Source organism: Lethenteron reissneri, chromosome 19 (assembly GCF_015708825.2).
Source record: "Lethenteron reissneri isolate LAM-NWPU_2019-01 chromosome 19, ASM1570882v1, whole genome shotgun sequence".
NCBI classification, from domain to species: domain Eukaryota; kingdom Metazoa; phylum Chordata; class Hyperoartia; order Petromyzontiformes; family Petromyzontidae; genus Lethenteron; species Lethenteron reissneri.
Window position 1 is genome coordinate 6,701,996 of NC_083797.1, and position 25,466 is coordinate 6,727,461.

The window sequence follows — 25,466 nt, forward strand, 5'->3', positions numbered from 1 at the left end:
AAAGGCTGTTTTATTATGTAGAATCCGTATTATTTAATTATTTTCCTCCTACGTGACTTTACCGAAAGAACCAAGAATACGAATCCCCGCAGTCACGAAAGCTTTACATCGAAAAATTCACTTATAAATATATACAAATAAAAAAAATGTGTTATCTTATCTTGGCCAACAGCACGTGTTACCTCGTGGTTATTTTAGACCCTCATGCTTTTATTCCCCGACCAAATGTCGCAAGTCTATAAGACATTCTACCGATGCCAGTGTTACATTGCCCGCATATGGAATATTCTGAGACTCTCATACATGCCTTCATTACTTCTCTGTTGGACTGCATTTAAACTCGCTCTCCCACGGTTTCCCTGCTTTGCTCATTTCAAGGTTAAAAAATTAACCCGTAAAAACTAAGTTTTTCACTATAAATCCTTTATATGCGTGGCGGCTAGAGTCCTCTCGTCCTCTGGCTTGAGATGGCTGCCACCTATGGGTCAGATGATTGCCTGCCACCATTAAGCAATTGGTAATTAAACATAATTTTTTTTCCTAAAAAGTGTAAAATTTTGGGAAAAATTTTTCACGAAAATAAATTGTCACGCACAACGAGTCTGTGTGGAAAATGTCAGCTCGATGGGATCACAGGAAGTGGGTTAAAAAACGACCGAAAGATTTGCACGGTCGTAAGCGCGCAAGCAAGCAAGTGAACTTAATATAAAGGATTTAAAAACGGGCCAGAATTCTTCTGCGAGGCTCTTGGGCCGTACTCTGAGAGCCTTTTGAGTGCAGAGGCTTCGGTGCAAGCAATGCCAGTAAAAGGTTTGGTGTCATACACATAGGATGGGTATGTGATGATTTTTCCATCGTTACACGTTGGTTCTGGTGGTCGGTCGGTCGTTCAGGAGTGGAGCCGGCGATGGGAATGTCCGGCTGGATTCAGCGGATGCGCGGCGTGAAAACGACGACAGCTCCCCCTCCGACCAGCACGACTGCCATCCCTCAAGCACCTGACATGGCCCACAAATCTTCAGGTAATTATCTTATGATTAATAACCCTCTAGCCTTAACTCCAAGCCCATCCGTAATGCTAAACATATCCCTAACTGTAAACCCTAACTTTGTAAGTAGCGATTAAAAAATAATAGGCTTCACCCTTTCTGGCAATAATATAGGAAGTGTTTAAGATTTTCCCACACCAAATACACACCTACTGGAAGGCATGGAGTCTGCATTAACCACAAATGTTTGTGGTAAAACATGCGAACAAACACGCTTTGAAAATGAATTCTTGTCCTTGAGACTAATTGGCCTACACCAGAGACAGCCTCCTTTCTCGCCTTGTCTCACCAGCAGTGGCGGCTCCTGCAAAATCTCTCAGGGGGGCAAATGTCTGGATGATTGATAAGGATAAGGTCCACCCATGCAATGGATAAATTAACAGCTTAAGCATGTAAAGGCAACTTCACTTCTTTAATATTAATGAAAAATAAAGTGACTCTTACAATACATCTTGTTTGTTTCTATACTCACTATTAAAACAAACCACTTAAGTTTCTTTTATTAAAGATTCCACTAGGTGGCGACAAATTATATTGTTGGATGAAACGTGCTTACGTATGATGACGTAAGCACGTATGGTGACGTAAGCACGTTAGGGCGAGCCCTCCCGGAAGCCATAGAGAATGCATTGCAGCGCCCCCGTTCGAAAAAAAACATCTTTGAATGTAAGTCTATGGGACCACTCGGGGCGATTCTCAGCTGGAGGGAAATCGCCCAAAAAGAGGCGGTACTCCACAGAACGTGACATGACGCTGATTGGACTATATCCAGAGGCACATTGACTGCTCGCGAAACTCTGTGGTTGAATGACATTGGTGGTGCGTCGCCCATTCGCCCTAATGAAGAAACCGCCCCTGCTCACCAGTGTTAGACCAGAGAACGCCAAAAGGAATGCAAATATTAAAGCATTAATAACTGGGGTTGAGCAGTTATATTACTGTCCCTAACCCTGACTAATTAGGATGTGGGTCACCCCTCTTGATATGTTGCTGAAGATTAATGTGTTTGTTCTCCATTGTGTGTGGACGCAGTCTACAAGACGGTTATCTTGTCCGTCCTGAGTTCCATAGGGCTGATCGCCCTGTGTGTTGGTGCAAGGCTTCTATACTGGCGTTTCGTGAGGTGAGTGTGATGATGATGAGGGTAAAATGCTACAGGGTCCAGGGAGCACATGTTTCTTAAAATCAACCGCTCTTTTCCATTGGTTCCATGTCAACCTACTCCCTTCCATGTAAAACACTGCGTATGTTCTTTGTAAAAACATAATTGTAGAATGTTTGGAGTCAAGGGTAAGCCCTTCATGTTAAAGTGACTTGGAGAAAAACGAAAAACGAACAGCCCTTATCTTGTAGCTACACAACTAATCAGCGTGTCCTTGGCAGTTTAGCACGCGTTGTATTTGATGGTACGATTCACTTCTGTAAAGTCAGTGTCATGTTTTGAAATGAATAATGCATCCAAAATCGCATTCTTGCAAAACAGCATCACCCCATGTTAGACAATGGTCCATGGAAACAGATATCACGCAATGAAGTGACCTCTCATCTACACCACGCGGCAATAATTCCCCATCTGCTTTTACAGAGTAACTTCCACCACGTAACTCTCAGAGCTCGAATTTAACAGAATGCAATGCACTTCTCAGCTCAGTTTCATCACAGGCAGCTACGTGTAGTAAAACATCGCAGCAGTGCCAGTTCACACCAAGATCTCTCTACACCAGGGGTCGGGAACCTTTTTGACTGGGAGAGCCATGAAAGCCAAATATTTCTAAATATATTGCATTGAGAGCCATATAGTATTTTTAACGTATAATAAATTAAATATGTATTACTTTTAATGCGACTTCTGGTGCTGCATGGTTTTGCTGATGGCCTTGTAGTCTGGTTCGTACGTGGTGAGGTTGAGCTTCATGCAGGCGTTGAGGCCCCGTGACCCGTGAAATTTATCTTCAAAACTAATTTCTGTTTACTTTAAAATGACACAGTATTATTAAGCAATATCACAAGTATTTTAAAATCAGTTCCAAACTGATTTTTGTATTTTTTTTTATCAACTCAAAATTGTCTGGGAGCCATATGCCGTCACCAGAAGAGCCATATATGGCTCGCGAGCCATAGGTTCCCGACCGCTGCTCTACACCAACAAGCCACCACTAATCAGTGATGAATAAATAATTAGAAGAAACTTCAAATGCATGTGAAGCTTTGTGAGACAATGTCTAGGTGTGCGTGTAGTAGAAGCTAGGACAGGGGTCGGCAACCTCTGACTCTGGAGTAGCGTGCGGCTCTTTAAGGGTTCATATTCTTAGGTGTTTTCGGTAAAGTCACGTAGGTAAAACATCAAAATTAATAAAAATAATAAAATAAAATAAAGATCACGACGTTTCTTTATTTTATTTTATTACTTTTATTAATTTTGATGTTTTACCTACGTGACTTTACCGAAAACATCCTAAGAATATGATTCCTTGCAGTCACGAAAGCTTCAAGTCTAGAATCTTTAAGGGTTGCTTCGTGACGTTATTTATTAAGGACCGTCTCGTATTCACCACAGTGCATTATGGCTGTTGAAATATTGAGGTCTTTTTTGCCAAATTCGAAAAAAACGGTTCTTGTTATTTTGATCGCCAACCCCTGATGTAGGAAGATAACAGCACTGTGCAGGAATATAGGAACCCATGGTGATGTAGGAAGATAACAGCACTGTGCAGGAATATAGGAACCCATGGTGAACACTGCACAAGTCACGTGCACTGCATCCTAGCAAGGCAACCTTTCATGTCTAAACCATTTTCTTCTGCTTCTCTTTTGCACTTTCTGTGGTAGCTCTTCACCACAGGCTGCAGATGACGGTGGCGAAGCCGATCTCATGAACAATGATGAAGAAGCTATTCCACCATCACTTCGGAGCGATATCTCACGAGCCTTCAGGGCAATTTGCCAATGCATAATGCCGCAACCAAGGGCCGTGGATGAAGAGGAAGAAGAAGCCGTTGCACCAGGCGGATGGTTTATGGAGATCCTCACTACCTTGGTGGAAAGCTTGAAGCCTGAGCCAGGGACCAGCAGCAACACAGAAGGCGGCGGTGGTGGTGGTGGTGGTGGTGATGACCACAACAAGACGCGCCATAAGGAGAAGAACCAGAAGTCAGGTGAGAGAAGTGTGTGTGTGTCTGTGTGCATCTACCAGTCATCTCCAGAGGTTGCAAACGGGTTTTGATTCCTTACCCGTACCTGGCCGCACCAGGGTCGCAAATGGGTACCCGTACCCGGCCGGGTACGGGTACTCGTTCCCTACCCGTACCCTACCCGAAATGAGTGACAAACGGTTACTCACCAGTGACTCACGGCCTACCCGTACCCGTACCCGGCCGCACCAGGGTCGCAAACGGCTACCCGTACCCGGCCGGGAAAGATTTATGCCTGTTGTGGATAAAGACACCCACTGAAATGACTTCATAAGTAGTCATGTCTGTGACATCTCCCCTGGGAACATGCTATGTAACACAAGGTGTGACACAGGTTAGGATATCATGAAAATGTATATGTGAAACTTCGCAGTTGGTCGTGGTTTCAAATACTTGAATTTTCCTGCCACATTAGTAGCTGCTTAGCTCCAAGGGCCCGCTGCATGGCATTGTCAAGGCTCTGTTACGGCGTAGGCTCACTGGGAAATGCCGCGTGGTGTCGTGGTTCTGCTCCGACTCTGTGTGGCCTCGGTGAAGATGCCACTCTCCCCTGCTTGCTGCTACTTTAACATGATCTGTCCCCTTGCAGGCAAAAAGAAAGAAAAGTTCAAGAAACTCATGGCAAATAAGAGAACGCAAGCAAAGAAACTTCACAGCAAATTCAAGACGGGCTTCAAGAATAAAATGAAAAAATGTAAATGCAGGAAGAAGCGTAAATAGTCGTGGACAGCAACTCCATTCTCCGACAACCCCTCCCCGCTCCTCCTCTTCACTCCGAACATTTATGAATCCACATGATCACATCTCTCATCATATCGCATTCCCTGCTCCCTTCTTCAACTCTTCACAAAGTTAATGATCCCTCGTTTAGCCAAAACAGATTGTTGGGGCAAGGCCGGCATAGTACACAATGGACTGGGTGGTCACGCCCGGCCGCCTTTGTTTCCGCATTAACGATCTTTTTGCATTCACCATGGCCTCATCTGAGTTTGAGTCAACCCACAAAAGACCCAGGACTGTTGGCCGTGAGCGGTACTGGAATTCCAGTCACCGGGTTCATAGCGCAGTGAGCTAATCACTACACTCCCAAGGATGGAAGGTCAAGCTCCTGCCGGGGGGCCTTCACCGTATCAGCATGCCGGGCACAGAGGGAAGCTTCGTGTCCATGGAAAGCAAGCCAGGCCGAGGCTGCGGGTTCTCCACTGCTGCACTGCATGGACATTGCGGACATCGTCGGTGGTGCAGGGGACTCCATCGCCGTGGCTCCCTTCTCCCTCCTGGCTTCAGCCCCTCGCCGCCCCCCTTTTTCTTTCCAACTTAATTTTGGCTGACTACCTTTCAACCCCCAAGCTTTCTGTCGCCCCTCAACTACGACCAGGCTTTTCCCAAAACCTTTTTTTATCAATCCATCTTACTTGGCTGCATCAAAACCTCACCATGTATAATAACCCAATTTATTTTTTAAAATTATTGTGATGCTCGGTACAATTTTATAATTGCTGTAAAGCGCCTTGTTAAAGGCACTATGTAAATATTATTAAGATAAGATGCACACTTGCACAAATGTTGATATACATGTAACATACCACGGAGAGATCGAATCACAGTTGTAAAACTAATAAATACTAATTTTATTTGAAATGTATTTACAAAGTCTTGGTGCTTCTGTTGAACAATGCAATATTCACATTTTCATACATGATTCTGCAGCTTCACACGTGGTCACTCCTGCGAATGATCTGTTTAATTCCCAGCCAGGTCCGTCATCCCAGGCTTGGCTCAGAGCGCACATCCTCTTTCTCACTCGAGCCTACAATCCTCACATTTATACTCGCTGAATCAGAATGTTTATTTCAGTCTGCTTTGAAAACCCATTGCTCTAAAGTGGCCTTCCCTCTTTAGTTTGGTCAGTTGCCCCGTTTCTGCTTTTGTTTGCTGCTTTTAGTGCATTGCACATTGGGATCCTAGGATGAAATGCGGATTATAAATTTGAATAATTATTTAGATTGGAGGAATCTAATGAGATACGAAGCTCTTTTTCACAGATGTCCAGTAGGGGTGGGTCAGGGCCCTGGTTTCCCAACGGGTAATAAAACAACAACTCTTGAGTTTGTACTTCTTGCCTTGGGGCCACTTCGCCTTACCCCTGGTTTCTGAGTCATCGAGTGGCCCATCACGACGATGCTGAATTGACACCAAGTGCTCTGCTGCTCCATGTTGGCCCCACACAAGGTATTGGGGCTAACAATCCACCACCCTGGATATTCCATTCACAATGGTAATTTGGGGTTGACAATCAAAGAATCAATTATTTGTTCAATATTGCCTTGCCGGCCATAATAGGTGCTACTCACTAACAGCACTTGCCGCAACACTCTGTGAAAGCTACACGGTGGGGGGGAATCTTGTCTTTGTTGTGGAGACGCGGTCAGATTTACAATAACGCCAATGCCATTCACTCTCAAATATTAACATTATTATTTGAGTGCCTACGTACTAAGGGGCCGTCCATGAATGACGTCACGCACCTAGAGAGAGGGGGTCAGACATTTGTGACGATGTGTGACGAGGGGGGAAGGGGAGGTTTAGAAATGTGGCGTCACATCAAAATGCACAACTTTAAATAAATAGACAACACGTTCTACTTAATTAAATATACTTTTTAGTACATGTTTTATCCTACAACATCAGAGGGCAGCGCCACATTACATACGCACTACAATGACAATAGTTTAAAGCGATTTGAAGCATGTATTTTTTTTGCGGGGGGGGGGGGGGCAGAGCTTTGTGACGTCATATTTGAGGGGGAGGGTCTGACTTTTTGTGACGCCGTGTGACGAAAGGGGGGGGGGGCAAAAATCGTCAAAATCTCGTGACGTCATTTATGGACGGCCCCTTACTCCGGTATATGGCTTTTGAGATGCATCTCCTCGGAGCGTGGGGCTTATCTGGTTCCTCCAGCTTCCTCTGGCATGGAAAAAACAAGCGAGTCTTCGAGACTCGGTGTCTTTCCAGGCACACTCATTTATTCTGCATCATCTTGCATCAGCAGCATCCGCGTATTATCTTATCATTGACTTCGTCATCGACTTGTGTAATCGTTTAATTTAGTTTGCATCATCAACGGCATCTGCATGTCTGCGAGCCGTATTTCCACCACTGTCAGAAGAGAATAGCTCGTAAAACTACTCGAAAGTTTACTTTAAACAATTTATGAAAAAAAATGTTGTACAATGGTACCAATAATACCCATGATTTTTTGTGGAATGGGTTGCACTGTCGCGATATGAGGGATGTAATGTAGATACCACATCCAACTAAGGTCACCCTGGGCGTGTTCTTACCATTTAAAGAGGTATAGAACAGGAATCTGCAGAAATAGCGATTTCGATTCCATGCTCAACCCCATGCTCCAACCCATAATAGCTCGACCCCATGCTGAACCCATGCTCAGACACATACCAGATGAATCCCATGCTCAGATCCTTCGCTGGATCCGACTGCTTGTTGTGTGGCATTGCTTCCCATTGGCTGCTTAAGGCTAATGCGTAAGGGGCCGTGTAAGGACATGTTAGGGTGGTGCAAGGACTACGGCCAGGCAGCAGAAAGCAGATTGGTTGAGGACAAGGAGAGATTTGGCAGGAAAGAGAAACGAGAGGGGAGCGTGAGAGGCAAACATGGAAAGTTTGAGGAACGTACTGGAGGGTTCCAGAAAATCGAGGGTATATAAAGGGGGTGTGAAGTGCGCTCGGGGCTCTTAGGATATTTGTAAAGTCCTTACCTGAACATCGCTGCACGTGTACCCTCTTGCACATGCATACTCCCTCCATATGTCACGGACTCACTATTGCGCTAAATCGACACTCTCCTCCCCATTGATCCCACGCAAGCCGTGTCCCGAGCTCGTGATTGACGTGATTCCACAGTGGCTTCACACTTACCTCCACACACTTTTCACCATTCCACAATTAAAGCAAAAGTGGCAAGCTTTTTACATTTCACGCAGAATCGGCCAAACATTAATTACAAGGTGTTATTTTGTTTTGCTTTGTATGAAAGCAGCAGCGATTGCAACAAAGTTGTAGAATGATTGACCAAAATATATATCCATCACTTTACGACTTGCACCCATCAATCTAACTGCCAGAATTGGCAAATTACCAGTCATCATTCTCTTTTTTTCTGCTGTGATGCTTCCATTTCTTGTCTTCAATCATTTTTGTATGTTCTCCGACATTCTCATCGCTTTTGTTTGGCATCTTTGACCCATTTCATAACTCTCCTCTTATTCTTCTATAATTTTCTAATCAAGCACTTTTATTCTCACACCTTACCGAAACAAAATAAGCCTGATACGAAAAGCTTTCATTTTCGGACTGTAAGTACACATTTATTATTTTTGGTATAATTATGGCAGTGACTTGCTGATAAGAATAGACAAGTTTCTGTTCCTCAAAAAAAGAGTTGGAATTTATAAACACTTTTAAGCGCTATGTAAGAATTTCTCATTGACTGGATATCATCTGAAAATCACGGGGGGGGGGGGGGGTGGGAATCATTCAAAAATCCCTTCCAAATGAAATTAGAACGTGCTGCGTCTTCTTACCAATCATTTCTCTCCATGCAGTACCTGCACAAAATATTGCATCAAGCGTGCATTTCGAGCACCGAAAATGTGTGCCTATTACAATTAGTTTTTAAAAATACAGTATAGTTTGAACAAAATGTGAGATATATCCGATGCTGTGCGAGAACATTATTTTGGTCGGAGCTTCCTTCCTCAGTAAATTCTCATTGATGCTTCAAACAACGCTGCCAGGTCCTCTTCATTTTGGGGCCTTGGAGACAACTTGGTGACTCGTTCCTGAAACAGATTAAGGCCGGAGAGTTGACGTGTACAAAACATAAACTTGCCCATTCGCCAATTTATATTCAATGTCAAAGGTCAAAGGTGCAGCCCTGCAATGTATTGCTAACGTCACTGATGGCGGAAGGGCATCCACTATCCCTATTGAAATCCAGAACCATTACGCACACTTCAAGGAACATTCATTTATCACATCAAGTTTAAAGGGTTACCAGTAGAGTCTGGCGATTCATTGCTCGCAGCACTGCTTGCAGAAGGGCTTCCACTTGAGGGAGCTATAGACAGTCATTTATAGAGGGTACTTTGGTCGACTGATATCTTAAAAGAGATGGGAGTATCTACACTTGACCACACCACACACAACCTGCCAATAGATTCAACTGCTGTGCCAGGAGATTGAATCGGCGACCTTTGGATCGCAAGTCCACTGTGTTAAACGTTCGACCATGCAGCATTTATATTCAATGTAAGTATGTAATATAAGCTTGGGCAATTTACACAAACACTTCTATTTACAAATTGTTATGCATTGCCCATGATGACAAGATTAAACTTTGAATAAAAGTGTGTCTGTTCTTTTTCATAACATATATAGGTAGTGTGATAAATTACCAAATACTTTGACTTATCAGATCTCGGAAGCTAAACAGGTTAGTACCTGGATGAGTACCCGCCATGCGCAGCAGGTTCTGATAGGCTGTGAGGCTAAGTAGTGCATTGCAGAGTGCAATGCAAACAAAGTACATTGTTCTGCTATACATCTATGCTCCCATGTCTATGCTGCTTAACTTCAAACAACCTGCACTGACCAGCATGTGGGGAAGCCCTCATCCAGCAGTGGATTGACACAAGGTTCTGTATATGTGCCGTGTATTATAATCAACAATCGTACGGAGTTACGGCACACCAAATTACACAAATGGAAAATCAGAAATTTTGAAAAGTTACATTGGCAACGTAAAAAAAATGCGACAGCAATAAAGTGTACCGGCCATGGGGCAGCCAACTGAACTTGATGGGCTCTCGACAATACAGGGTGCTTCAAAAAATGTTAACATTTATATGGGACCATCGTTTTTAATGGCAAAAGAACGGATAATACACTTCAACATGATAACAAATTTATGTTAATAGCTTAAAAAACTCAAAGAGTCTCCACTTGTTCGCCATCATTGTCAACACATGCCTAGAATCTTCTCCAGGTGGTCTCCAGAGCCCAGAGGCACATATCTTGTGCTATTGTTGCAAATTCTCAAAAGTGTCCAATATTTTTTGAGCACCCTGTACTCACCTGGGGCAGGGTTCCCTTGACGAGTGCGGGGATGTCCTGGGACGAGTACCCCACAGCGCTCAAGCCATCCTCGACGTTGAGGTCAAACAAAAGCGCACGCAGAGTGTCGGCAAGAATGGACCCCGCGTCAGCTCGCTTGGCTTGGCTTACGTCCGCCCCTAGGCAGAGGCAAGCATTCGTGGAGGTGTAGTGGTTGGCTCGCCGCGCTACAAACCCGGCGCACCCGATTTCGATTCCCGCTTGCAGTCAACGCCGGTGACGAATATCTGAACCAGTTCCCTGGGCCTCTCCTTCGGTTGATTCAGTCTTAAATGAGTAATTATTGCGGTGTGTGAACATTGCCACTGGGCAGACGAAGGCAATCGGGCGTGTTGCTGGTAACCCACCTCCTCGCGTACCGTGCCGGCCTTCATAGGTGCTCGCTAACAGCACTTGCCCCAAGAGTCTCTGTTAAGGCTAAAGGCTATACATACAGGGGATCTTTGTCTTGTTCATTTGTTTGGACAAAGCAATATAAGGCTAAGGCTTTTCAAGAAAAAAATAATTAAGGATTCCATGATCTGACTCGGGAAAAAACCCATCTGAGTCAGATTTGGCATGGTACATAAAATACAGAAACTAATATCTGGTACGAAAGATGTATTACCGAAGCTATCAACAGAAGGTGTGTACAGGATTAATTGCTCTTGTGGCAAATGTTATGTTGGGCAGACAGGACGAATGATCAACATGAGACTAAAAGAACACCAAAGGAATATTAAATTCTCACAAATACAACTGTCAGTAGCAGCAGAACACACTTGCCAACAATGACACTCGATTGATTTTGATAATGTTGAAGTTCTGTGCAAAACTAGTTACTACTGGCTAAGACTAATTAGATAAGCTATCGAAATTGAGAGAAAAAAACATAATTTAACCGTTCGGATAGCGACAGACTTAGAGCTGCTTGGAAGAGAATCATCAATAATACATTGTTCAAATGCATGCCTATACAGATCACCATACGTCAAAGGGGATTGATTACCTGTTGGCATGCATAATGTATGTTGATGACCATATGAATAACCCAACCGGTAATGAATACCATTGTAATTTATATGCATTCATTAATCCCTCCCCCACTTCGCGATCGAAGGGCTCACAAGGAGACGTCATCACATCTACCCCTCTATTTAAGGAACGAAACAAGAGGATTTCTCTACAAATCTGGCTGCCGGGTGATGATGCTAGTTGTAATTACTGGCGAAACGTCGTACTCAGATTGTAAATGTTGTGGATTTGCTCTCCAACACACCGGTGTGCTGTACTAGTGACGAATTGGCATGTTCTGTTTACGTGACAAACCTTACTAATTAGCTGTTTCGGGTGGTGGCGGGTTTAACGACACATTTATATTTATGCGATCTAACCCAAAAAACTTGTATTGTGGATAAAAAAAGAACATCGTCAAGGAACGTTTATAGCAATGGCCCATTCACTCTGCAAGTAGAGAGGGCTGATAGGTACAGAGCATATATAATGACATTTAACTCATTAACAATTTTTTTCTGGCAAAAAACAGGTGTTAAGATCTTCTTGGGTCTTTCGGTAAAGTCACGTAGAATGGAAATAATAAAATAATAAAAATAAAACATAATAAAATAATTCTCACGACGTTTCGGCCACAACGCAAGCAGCCGTCCTCAGGTGAAGAACAGGTTTGTCGAGAAGACAGAGTCTGAACGACACACCCCAGGCTTGGAGCGTCTATTTAAGCTGGGTTGGAGGGGGGGAGAGCGCCTTGACAAAAGAATTTGCAAATCAAGAGGAATTTAGCATATTTATGGGAAATGCAGATATGCGATTAGTACTACTTGTGAAATGCGTAGGTGGGCGGGGGGTTTAAAGTCATATTATGCCCGTGCATTATGCAGGATAAGCAGCATCAAAGGGAGGGGATAGGGGTAGCATTAATAAAGGGAAGGAATGTTAATGGTATGCATTATTTTATTATTTCCATTCTACGTGACTTTACTGAAAGAACCAAGAAGAGGTGTTAAGATGTTAAAACACCAAACTGAAACCTTTTACAAGGAATCATGTCTGCATTAACCACAATGCTTGTGGTCAGAATGCAAACAAAAAAAACATTCTAATAATATATGTATTGTCTTTGAAACTGATTGGTCCACACCAGAGACAGCTTTCTTTCAAGCCTCGTCTCAAACGCTGTTAGACCAGAGGACACCATATTAACACCTGTTTTGTTGCCAGATAAAAGGGGAAAACCTATTCTCATATTTTGGTACTGGCAAAGGAGGTCCCATGATATTTTTTTTATTTTACCAGGTTAAGGTCCACTGAGCTATAATTCCACATCTCTTTTTCAGAAGCGATCTGGCCACAAACGATAGCCCAACGAAGTGGCTTATCACGTGGAAATTTACCGCAGCCCAATACTCTGAAAGCATGTTTCTAAACGTGGATGGCAAAACCGGAGGACCGTTTATACAGACATCAACCTTCCCTGTTCTGCTACATTAGACTGTATTTAAAACAATGGATATAACCATTTCTCAAACAGCCAACTGGCATGCCGGCGGCAGCCCTACCAAGGATTGCAGCTGCCTCGAGATGTCGCTCTGGGCACATGGCGGCGGTGAACGTGAAGACAGCAGGGGAGGTCAGCACCACCGAGAGACCGTGAGGCTGAAATGAACAAAAACATCAGGAAGTAATGATTCACTCCCTCGGAAATTCAGTGGATTGTTAAGATTTGCTGGTTACGATTCTAATGAACAATTCTCATTGGTATCTTTTTACCATTTTGTGAATTGTGTTACTCATTTGTTCTGTCCAGTGTGTAATTTTGTTCATCCCGTTTGACTAAATATCATGAGAATACGATTTGCACATAATTATCATTAACTTAAATAATATCTTCTCACATGCACGATTTAATGCACATGTATTGAAGCCATAATACAGTATTTTAATGTTAATTTATGCATATGTACTTGCCTATTAGATGTTTGATTTTTTCTTTTACACACAGAAACATAACTAAAGTGTTGAATGTGCTAATTTCTCACCAAAATTGGGTGATCCACATTGTAGTCCTTTGCTCTGTAATGTTTTACCATTCCAGCTATGGGGTACGACATCCCGTGACTGAAAATGCGCACGTGAAAAAAAACCTTATTATGAACGCAGTGTAAAAAAAACCTGCCAGGTTGTAAACCAGAACGCACGAATATCAATGAAAGTTGTAAAATAGCTTACACACACCCTCTCACATCGTAACAAAAAAACTCAACACATTCAGCAATAACACTGCCTTAATTGGAAATATATATGTATACATATACTGTAATAGCTGTAATAGGTGACATTTCAGGCAACGGACCTTTGTTCATCGCACGTGTGGTGATGCAAGTGTAATAAACTCTACCAGAGATGGACGCCGGCATTCCCAAAGCCGATCCCTGCAAACACGCTGGCGAGGTGCATGCTGGAGCGTGCCTCCAGGTCATCTTGCTGCCTCACTGCCCTATGGCACAAACACACAAGTGTCCAGGGGTATTTGAAATTGTTCGCATGGCAACCTTTACAGCCGGGGCGACTCGCTGGTAGAGTGCTTGGCTCACAATCGGAGGGTTTGCGAGTTCAAATCCCGGATGAAGGTTGGCTCAGCCCACCGTCCCTCCTGGGGATTTAATAAAAAAAAACGAATTCCACTTTGTGGGCGTGTCAACTGTGGTTGTTCTATGGCAGGGGTCTGCAACCAATAACACGAAGAGCCGCAATGCATGTGAATACGTGACGGTGGTCCTGAATAAACAACTTTCACGAAGCAGTTACTTGAAGAGGCGCATGCGGCTCCAGAGACGCAGGCTCAGGGGCTCGAAAAAAGGAGATGTCCATATGAGCGGGAAATCGATCTGACTTTGTTCACGAGTAAAAACAACTTCTTAGCGTTTTAAGCTCCGCTATTAATTCTATATACTGGTATACATTAGCAGGCTATCAGCTTCAAGGTCACACTCCACAGCAGTCAAATTACTTGGTGCACTGATGATGTGGATGACATGTTGAGGTATTTAGCACAAGACTTAAAGCAATTTGTAGCTTTAGGATGGCCATTCCCTAAGTGTTAAACCATCAACATCTGAAATATACTAATTGAGGGCCAAAATAAAGAAAAATTGGATTCCAGTTAAATGCCTCTACTTATTGGATGCTTTTTGTGCTTTGTTATTTTTAAAGGAGAATATGAAAGCGTTAACCATAGGCAGAGGAAGTTATTGACAGCTTTAGGTGATTATTAAAAATGTAATCTCTTGCTTTGCAAAATTATATTCAGGAAGCATTGTACTTTTAAAACTAGTGTATGGTAGCAAAATGTTTAAGTCAAAAATGGTATAAAAAAATTACAATATACCATTGTTTCATATACAACGGGGTGGAACGCTGGTGCGTGAATTAACAAATTTCACTCAACCCAGACACCCGAGTTTAGTGGTAAAGAATGGTAAGACAACTCTGATGACCGACACCACATGGAGGAGGCCATCATCCAGCAGTGAATTGATGCGGGGCTGCACATGATCACCAAATGAATGGACAACAACCGTACAACTCAGCAGTGGCTTGTCTAAACGAGAAAAAAGGGGAAAACCTATTCTCATATTTTGGTACTGACAAAGGAGGTCCCATGATATTTTTTTTATTTTACCAGGTTAAGATCCACTGAGCTATAATTCCACATCTCTTTTTCAGAAGCGATCTGTCTGTATAAACGGTCCTAAAAATGTGTTGGGGTGAAGAATGTAGGGACGCACAACGCACCTCTTCATGTATTTGGCCACGATTTTCAGGGCATGAATTGACCACACGTCACTGATGGGGTTACTGCCTTGGTACGCGGGCCGGTTGATTGGATTGGGAGGGCACGGCGAGCGCTGGTGGTAGGGGAGAGCCGTGTACGACTCCAGCGCATGGCTACACATCCAGTCAAACACAGCAGTGAGAAGGTTAATGCACAAGTCCATCGACAGATTGAGGTGGAGTTTAATGCGATTTAGATTTTATATTGGAGTAAAAATATATATACTGCTCATAATATTCTAAATAACACATCTGAATGTCCTTTGAGAGATAATACCGAAGCTACTATGCCTTTATAAGTCGGCGCATAAGTACTGCATGTTTCATTACTGCAACTTTTTGGTATGTGTGTGTGTGTTTTTTTTTAAAATCATTTATATTAAGTTCACTTGCTTGCTTGCACGCTTACGACTGAAAATCTTTCGGTCGTTTTTTAACCCACTTCCCGTGATCCAATCGAGCTGACATTTTGCACACAGACTCGTTGTGCGTGACAATTTATTTTCGTGAAATTTTTTTCCCAAAATTTTCAACATTTTAGGGAAATTTATTTTATATTTAATTACCAATTGCTTAATGGTGGCAGGCAATCATCTGACCCATAGGTGGCAGCCATCTCAAGCCAGAGGACGAGAGGACTCTAGCCGCCACGCATATAAAGGATTTATAGTGAAAAACTTTGTTTTTACGGGTTAATTTTTTGTGCGTTTGCTTTGTTTCGGCACAAGAGTTTTCTAAAACTATTGGTCGGCATCGAAATCTCACCAACCACAACTGGGCATGTAATGGTTTACGGCCTCAATCGATTTTCTGAATTGTGTTGCTCCATCGCGCGCGTGGGTTTTCCTCCGGGTTTCTCCGGTTTCCTCCCACTCGTATAAACGCTCGTCATTAATTGGCTGAAAAAAAATCTTCAAAATAACAAAAACAAAATGCGTGATCCTCCTGAAAGAGTCCTGCGACACAGTGTGGCTCTCTTGGATACATATTTCAAGAAGCTCCTTGGAGATTTCTCTTGTACAGTCCCCTATACATGTGTAATGTGAGGATATATCCGGGTCGCTGACGGATCACAACTCGTCACGATGATTGGCTCTGCCGGTCCTAGGGGCGTGGCCCTGACGTAATGGGAAGGTGACAGCTGTAAGTAGAGGATTGGTTCTGCTGGCTTTAGCCACAGCCAATGGGGAGACGAGTCAGGGGCGTGGTCCCGGGAGCCTACGATGGAGTCTGGAAGATTCCATAGAGGCTAACCAGGATTGGTGGAAAGGTACCACGTGACCCGGGTATTAAATAGGAGTGGAGACGAACAACACGTGGTCAGAACTGGAACGAACGGAGGGAGAGGCCAAGCGAGAGTCCAGGCTGCCACGTGGCTGTGCGCGTCTCTCTCTCTCTATCCCTCTCACGCTGTCTGTCAGCAGCGTGAACGAGTGTTGTAACATTCATGATTCAGGCTCGTGATAAATTCAATGACAATCAATGATGAGATGTTTCATTACAATACTGTGTATTTATCTCCTTCCTCATTTGTACTGCCGTCACGGTATTATCTGTTGGATATACTTCATGTCTTGTGAGTAACGTCAGTCTCATTACCACTGTCCGTCTTGCTCTGTGCCATTTGGATTTTGTCTCGATAGTACTGCCCGTCTCATTTGTACTCCCTCAGATCTAGTTTCTATCTTGTCTGTGCGATCTGGTTTGTCTTGTCCTGCTTCATTTGTGTGATCTGTCTCATTCGTTCTGCCAGCCCAAATGCAACATCACATCATTTATGTATATCATAAATAATCGATTCTGACACATGCAATTCCATGCCTGCATTATGTGCGTAAAATAAAATGTTTAGTCAATAAACCATTACATTCCAAATCACAACATGATCTACTCATTAATGAAATGTGTGTCTGTGCTCACAGTTTAAAGTGCGGGTAGTGGCTATTGGGCTCACCAGAGAACGTCAAATCCACTGTTAGCACAAACGCGCTCCGGCATGTGCAGTGTGTGCAGTGGATCCACCAGCCCCAGCGTTGGTTTCATGGCTCTGCTTGCAATGCCTGCTCACAGACAATCGATTACATTCCCATTGAAAAGAGCTGACAGTTGACATGACAAATCATTTGGCTAATCATCGAACAAAGACGGGCACTGTATCGCGCGCTTTCGAATGCGCTTTTGCGGCCACCTGGAATGCTCTTCCTTCCAATATCAAAAACTCATTTGTTTAGAACTGCTTTGTGTGTGTTAGTTTGTTGCCCTTCCCCCGCAGCTCCGATTAGCACGGTTGGTTACGTATGGTGTGAAAACAGTTCATCATACATACATACATTACAGTGTCAGCTTTATCAGAACTATACATAGCCAAGGTGTGGATGAAATCAGATGCATGGCTTAACTTTCAACCAAGCTTAGATTACCTGTTTTAGCCTTCAGTGGCTCATAGTCAAAAATAGCCACTCCTGTCGTCTCGCTGCCAGTGCCAGCTGTTGTAGGCACTAGACAAATAAAATTAAAGAACTGCGTGAATTTGTGTTAAAAGTGAACGCGAACATTTGGCACATGGCATATTCAACTCAAGAATATCACTTGATTGTCAGTAATGAAGGTTATTCGACAATACCTCACCATCCTTGGCAATGTGATTTAAAGGGGACCCAGGAGCAGTTCAGATATCACTTGTCATTCTTGGCCGAGAATCAAACTTAGGTCATCAGTGAAAGTGCAGTGATATTCTTAGATTTTTCGGTAAAGTCACGTAGGTAAAAAATTTAAATTAATAAAAGTAAAATAAAAATAAAATAATATTAGGATAAAAATAAGGGGATCGTCTGTAGCCTATGACAACGTGGCAAGGTGAAACACCCAGACGCACATTTATTCATGTGAACCTTATCTTCTACCAGTTATACTTAGGAGTGGAGCAGTGATGCACTGGTTAGTTCACTGCACTTTCTAGATTTGAAGCTTTCGTGACTGCAAGGATTCATACTCTGGGTTTTTCGGTAAAGTCACTTAGGTAAAAAATAAAATAAAAGAAATGAAAACAACTAAAATAACTTAACATGTAAAATAGGAAATTAAACCAAGAGGTTGTGTGTGAAAGTATGAATCAAGAAAAAAATATATATTTTTTAACATATAGATACAAATAAAACAAGAAATTAGCTTTCAATGGTCTATATAAATATTATAGTCTCTATCCAATGATGAATGTCAAATGGTAAGCAAGTCTAAGGCTGGTATTACCTGATCAAGTATTTCCAGAAGCACACTCTAGAATTCTATTTGAGGCCATTTGTACATTTATTATCACGAGGTCAACATGTCCTCCCATTGCTACTTAGGAAGCCGCTGGAGCAATAGTGCCCTTTTAAATCTGGATTGAAAACTCATTTCTTTAGAACTGCTTTTTCGTGTATAGTTTGTTTTCCTTCCCTCGCACCACTGATAAGCACGGTTGGCTACGTACGGTGCAAATAGGTTCAATGTACATACGTGCAACATACATTACCGGCAATGAGAGGTTTGAGTGTGGCGGTGACGGGCATGCCCTTTCCAATGGGGGCGTTCACAAAGTCTAGGAAATCGGCATCAGGGCTGGCGCTGTACAGGTTTGAGGCTTTGCACGTGTCCATGACGGAGCCCCCGCCAACAGCCACGTAAGCATCGAACTCACCACTGCGTGCAAATGCGATGGCTTTCTTGAAGCTGCAACGCAGCCCAGGGCAGCAGGAAACACAAACATGCCATTACACTTTTGTCAGTCCCCAGTGGCTCAGCGGTAGAGCGAGCAGCTCACACACGGAAGGTTGCAAAAGTTCGAATTCTGGTTTGGGGGGGGGGGGGGGGGGGTGAGTCAGCCCCATCATCATAATCGGGGGTTGTTAAAAGCAGTACCATTTTGTAGGGAAGTCAACTATGGTTGTCTGATGGAAATACTTGCCCCAGCTATGGGAATGTGGAAATTATATCACTGGCTCAGGGCTGGAAACAGGAAATAATCGCCACCTCATCGCTCATTTGAGTAAGAATTCATTCTGATTATTTCTTAGTCAGTTCTTTATGAATTCAAAAGCTTGAACCTAAAATATATAGATAATATATGCATTGTCCTTGAAACTGATTGGTCCACACCAGAGACAGCTTTCTTTTGAGCCTCTCGTCTCCAGAGGACGCCAACAGGCGTGTACAGCCCGGGCTATACGCCTTTTGTTTGCATTCTGACCACAAGCATTGTGGTTAATGCAGACATGATTCCTTGTAAAAGGTGTTGCCAGAAAAAAGGGGAAAAAGCTATTATCGTAAGTAGTGTGCTTATATCAGAAGATGCCCTTTGCCTCCCCCACCCCCACCAGCGTAATGTAAGAATGTGTTGCTCATATGAGAACGGTGCAAGTATAATGTGTCATGTCCAGCTGCGACTGTATTGTTTTCTCGGGAATGGTGATTGATGAGAACCTGGTGTCTGTTGGCTCCACACGCACATCGTCGTAAACCTTGAAGTTGATTTTGCTGCTCACGAGAGAATCGAGCACTGCCCTCACTGGAGGTAGCCGTGACAGGTTTTTATCCGTCATCACACACACATTGCGCGCTCCAAGGTTCTGCAAATCCTGCAAGAAATTACATTAAAACTAAAAAAAACTATAGACAATTTTTCTTCTACAAGGCCCACTGAGCTATATAGCTATTTTTCAGAAGCGACCAGGCCACAAATGATAGCTCAACGAAGTGGCTCATCATGTGGAAATGTACAGCAGCCAAATACTCTCAACGCATGTTCCTAAATGTGGAGGGAAAAACCGGAGGACCAGGGGATACATCCACGTGACCATGGGGTGAGAGATGTTGCAAACTCCAAATATGTAGGCATCAGGGTTGGGATCGAACCCCACGACCTCCTGCATACCAGGCGAGGTAGTTAACATCTCACCACCATGATAGCAGTGGCAAGAAATCTTCATTATACATTGTCGTTGAAATCCATAGCTTGCAGTCAACCATACAAACCTTCAAAACATTTAATCTGACATTCATTGTAATTTACACCATTGGAACCTCCTTTGCCAGTAGCAAAATATGATAATTGTTTTTTTACCCTTTTATCTGGCAACAAAACCGACACTTTTTTTTGTTGTGGAACCAATCAATTTCAAGGACAGTGCATACATCATCAGAATTGTGATTTTTGTTTGCATTCCAACCGCAGGTATTGTGGTCAATGCAAACATTACTCCTTGTAAAAAAAGGTGTCGGTTTTGTTGCCAGATAAAAGGGTAAAAAAACAATTATCATTCATTGTAATGTTATATTAGAGCTGCCAGATGTCATCAGCATATAAGTGATGGCTGACAAAAAAACTTTGCCAAGCAGGATGGGTATTCAAAATAGCAGGGGGCCAAAGATTGAGCATTTGTGGGACACCTTAGTACACATATTTAGGAAAGGAAGACAGCCATTGAGTGGCACAAGCAGAACCAGGAGAGAAGTGTGGCTGATACACCTACATAACTACGGAGACACTCATTGATTGCATGACCAATCGTGTCAAAAGTAGCGGAGCGTGTTTTCGGAGAACTAGGAGAGTGATCCACAGTTTGAAGAGAGGAAAGGGCCATTTCTCACATGTAGGAGAGCAGTTTCAGTGGAACGGCCTTAGCAAAAACCAGATTGTACTGCGTTGTGGTGACCATAGAAGGAGAGGTGTACAGAGATGTGGGAGATGATGACCCGTTTTTAGGACTTTTCTAAAGAAAGGGAGGTCTGAGACAGGATGTTAGGGTTTAGTATGTAGGATTTTTCACGATGGGAGTGACAACATCACCTTGAGAGGCTAAGGGAATGGTACCAGATGAGATGGGGGGCATTAGCGATTTTGATTATGCATGTTGCCAGGGTAGGTAAACACCTAAGGATGAGTTTGGTGCAAAGAGGATCAATAATGGAAGATAAACAATTGGTTTGAGATTATTTGTAACGTTTGTGATGACAGCATGTCAAGGATAGGTGGTGGATCATTATTAATGGATATTATTGATTTAATTTTTTTCTCATATTGTCATTTAATTGTAATTCTTGCAAATCCATGTAATATGATATGTTGCAGACATACCATGCCAATCTCTTGCGTCACTCCTTCTCCATAACGAATGTTGGAGCATGCCATCTGAAGAGAAAACAAAGAAAAAGCGCCGTTTATCACATGTTACAAAGACAAATCTGACGAAGTTATGCTACAAAGGGGTTTACAGTTTTTTTTTTTATGCTTCACAACCTTTGGTTTTAATGTAAAACATATATTTAGGATGTTCCTACAATCACATCTCGTAAAGGTGCATGAATCTTAGCGGATCTCAGAAGCTAAGCAGATATTTGGTTAGTGCTTGCATGGTTGACGACCTTGGCTTGCGAGATTGTATAGGCATGGCACTGCGAGGTGGCCAGGAGATGGCAGTGATTTGAGGTATCCCCTCACAAGCGAGTGCCTTCTCCACGTACTCTCGTTTCCTCCTACATTTTGTCACCCGTAAATGGTAATGGATAAACGTCCCAAAACAGGAAACCCTTTAAATCCAATTTTTTTTTACTGTACTGATCCCCATACCTCACCTCAAAGGCATAATCTGTCTGCCTCTTGCTTGCTTCTGCTGTAACACAAAACCATGCAATTCATAATTAACCATCTTGTACAAATTATAAGTGAAGCAACACATTCTGAATTATTTTAGGGGAAAGTAAAACAACGCTGGATTCGACCACCACATCTGATAGTAAAGTGAGTGTGAATGCCGGATTCGTTACCCTACCTGTTGCAGTGTGAATGATGTATGCGTTACCCTACCTGTTGCAGTGTGAATGATGTATGCGTTACTCTACCTGTTGCAGTGTACGCATGGGAATGAGCAGGACAGCGACACCTGTTGGTCATCGACATTGAAATTAAACAGCAGCTTAACTTGTCACAAGTGTAGTGGCATAGAATAGTAATGTAGCAGTATAGCGCAGGCTGCTGGCAGCGAAGGGGATCTGCGGCTTACGGCAGCCCTGACGTCAGTAGGCCACGTGATACATCAGAGGGGGATCTGGAGGAAAGGTCACAGAAGGGGTACACCAAGAACCCCCTGGTAGGTTCTAGAAAGGCGGCGTGGACAGTTTAAGTAGGGCCCGAGTTCGATTCTCGCTCACGGCCACCACCGGTGACGATAATTTGAACCGGTCCTGGGCCTCCCCTAGGTCGACTCAGCCTCAAACGAGTAACTGGTGTGGTGTGTGAACATCGCCACTGGGGAGACAAAGACGTGGTGAATCCAAGTCCCGAGCGAAGCTGGGTAGTAAAGCTAGTATGTATATATACTGTACGTGGTCTCGTACACATTCATTGCATCTTAATGCCTGTCAACCCCTTATCAGTGCCCTACCTTATTACAGACCAACTCAGACTTTATTGGTCACCCCGTGCCCTGACCTTAAATCTCAACGTTCATCCTACAAAGTCCCATCACAAGGGAGAAGAAACACATCCGGTGTTGCCCGTATTGAAACGGCTGTACACTGCATGGACCTGAAAACTCAATTTCCCCTAAACCGTGTGGGTCGACAACTTTTAGAACACAAATCCACCCATTACCCAGAGCGAGTCGGATTACGCGACATTACTGCGCCTCTCGCGTTGCAAGCACTTTGGGGAGTCGTCATTCGCTCTTTTTTTTTGCAAGCTTAGGGGAGTGTCAAAACCCCCCCCCCCAACACAGTTCAGGTCATTTCAGTTCAGTTCATGTATTCGGTAGAGCCCTGTGAGCCATGCGGCTCTTGAATGCGGTGCAACCGCAACAAACAAAAACATGAAATATCTTAAAGTGACTACGCGCAATAGAAAAATCCAGGAAAAAACAGCAAGATCTTCCAGAAAAAGCGCCGTATATCAACGATGTGTGCAAAATCCCAGTGGGATGCAAGTCAAACAATAACCATAAGACAATTTAAATTAAAGTTACGTCTAACTCTGTACTACAACAAAAAAATATGGCTAAACCAAAACGTCGAAATCACCAAAATAAAGCTACAAAAACAATGTAACAGTGATCATAGGAACTGTGATTCAAATTTAACAATAAACGATATATACATAACATGTACGACCAAACTTTGCAGCAATAGCTGGCAGCATGAGTCACTCCATAACAGCAGGAGTATCAGTCGGAGTATCAAAAAATTTCAATGCACCTTTAAAGATCAGCACACTATAATCAAAACTCAAGATCATACTTTGCAGCGGTCATCCGGAGTGACACATTTAATTTCAGGCCACTGAATAGCAGTGGCAGCCAGGGGTGTACAACTCCTCTAGAGCAGTTTTGAGTGAATATCTCACAGGTAGCGATCCAATTTGCAGTTTATACACACACACATAGCCTCCCGCTGATAGAATGTTGAAAGGAGGCCAACTTCAAAAGGGGAGAAACTCACGAAGCTTGCCGCAGCGCCTTGAGCAGCTGCACAACGTGATCGACCCTCAATGACACAGCCATGGCCGGCGGCCCTTGCAAAAGCGAACGCGACAGCGTCGTCGGCGGCGCACAGAAAGTGGCTCGGGAAGAATGCCAGGAACGGTGGTGCTGGTTGGAGAGTGGGAAAATGAAACCCCCCACCACCTCCCACCACGAGCCTCCATTGGCTAGTTGGCTTGTTGAGTGGAAGGTCACAGAGTGTGGGGGGGGGAGTTGGGTAAAAGTTGTTTTTGAATTGGGGGGTGGTGGGCAAATGTGTCTGTGTGCATGGCAGTCGATATCAGCAGATGGACTGCATGAAACTTGTACAGGATACCCAGGCTGTAATCCTGTAATTGTAAACAACATCATACCAGCGGTGACCAGATATCCATGGGTTTCTGTTTGAGGGTTGTCTGCGATTATCGCAAGGTCAGTTTCCCAGAGCTAAGAAAACAAACCAATGGTAAAAAAAAAACATTAAACTGGTACTCTTAGTTTTTTTTCGGTAAAGTCACGTAGGTAAAAAAATGAAATAAAAATTTATAAAAATAAAATAATATGTTATACATTTTAATTTCATTTTTTTTTACCTACGTGACTTTACCGAAGAAACTACGAGTATGAATCCTTGCAGTCACGAAAGCTTCAAATCTAGAATTATTGAACTGGTGTTGGAGAAACATTTGTAAACATTACTCAAATGGGTATTACACACAGCAGCGTCGCCACCTTGCTGCAACATCTTCGCCAGGACTCGCCTTGAAAAAAGTCTTTAAGACTCAAGTGAGGCTTTCCTGGGTTAACAAGTGTAATCATAAGAATACGTTGTATTTGACATTGTTATGTTATTATATGTGCTGTGCTATGCAAACTACTGCAACACAAATACGTACACATTTCCGAAAAGTTCTTCAAACTGCAGTTCACTCGACATAAGCTTGACACAATTTTTCTATCCATCTTGAATTTCCAGTCTACATCTCTAAACAATGCACAATTTCGTCGGCTATACAAGAAATGAGCTCCAAATGAACTTGTAAAAAAAAACGATGACTTCACGTAGACGACATGCTGTCAATAACTCTGAAAAAGCCATACTTTTACCAAAAATAGCTTTGCATGAACAAAATAAACCAGCGAGTTTGTTATTGCAGAAATATGTTGTCAGGAAATAAAACTGAAAACTACATTTGAGCAGCAATAATATGCAGCAACAGTATTTTTCAAAATGGATATGAATCAGTACTGTATAGGAATATCGTAGCAACCTTAGGTTATTTTTGGATGTTTATAGATTTCAAAAATGTTTTGATAATTTAAATAGTTGTTAAGTCTACGTATTTACAGTATGTTGGGCACAATACATTGCAATGGTTTCACAAACCGCCAGATGTTTTTTACATCTATTTTTGTAGTTATTTATTAATGCTATTTTCTAATTGTTATGCATACAACTTTTTTTTACCCAGGCTTCTCATGAAAAATAGACTAGCAGTATGTACCATAGGTATGTGTAACTTCTTTGACACCTTACGTGCTATTAGGAGTTGCGCGGGGAAGGACAACAAACTAAACAAAAATAAGTTCTATAGAAATAGGTTTTCAATCTAGACTGTGATAGAGTAACACATTAAAGATACTACTATAATACAACATGTGAATCGCGTTAGATCTGTTTTCTGATGACTGTATAGAAAGAACATGACC

At 42.9% G+C, this 25,466-nt stretch overlaps 1 protein-coding gene across 2 annotated transcripts; it reads right to left on the reverse strand.

The window, feature by feature from the left end:
• Positions 1-8,603: 8,603 nt before the first annotated feature.
• ADHFE1 (alcohol dehydrogenase iron containing 1) lies at positions 8,604-23,899 on the reverse strand. 2 transcript variants are annotated; one of them, XM_061554001.1, is made up of 14 exons: positions 23,737-23,899; positions 22,147-22,187; positions 21,880-21,914; positions 21,383-21,436; positions 19,729-19,883; positions 18,782-18,978; positions 17,688-17,765; positions 17,222-17,327; positions 15,229-15,381; positions 13,832-13,930; positions 13,473-13,551; positions 12,993-13,089; positions 10,399-10,556; positions 8,604-9,104 (listed from the first exon to the last, which is right to left on the reverse strand). In XM_061554001.1, the coding sequence occupies exons 1-14, from the start codon at positions 23,796-23,798 to the stop codon at positions 9,021-9,023; spliced, it is 1,398 nt and encodes a 465-aa protein (XP_061409985.1). In that variant the 5' UTR covers positions 23,799-23,899; the 3' UTR covers positions 8,604-9,020. The 2 variants fall into 2 exon arrangements, with proteins under 2 accessions (XP_061409985.1, XP_061409984.1); XM_061554000.1 differs by having other exon boundaries at positions 21,880-21,917.
• Positions 23,900-25,466: the final 1,567 nt, after the last annotated feature.

What these genes read in the sequence shown, in the direction of transcription:
- ADHFE1 (XM_061554000.1), bottom strand. Translation starts at nt 23,798, where the DNA reads ATGGCTGTGTCATTGAGGGTCGATCACGTTGTGCAGCTGCTCAAGGCG. An exon ending in AGACAGATTATGCCTTTGAG is followed by an intron (nt 21,437 to 21,879) that starts GTGAGGTATGGG and finishes TTTTCTCTTCAG; the next exon opens with ATGGCATGCTCCAACATTCG. An exon ending in GCCACTGAAGGCTAAAACAG is followed by an intron (nt 17,328 to 17,687) that starts GTAATCTAAGCT and finishes GTCTGTGAGCAG; the next exon opens with GCATTGCAAGCAGAGCCATG.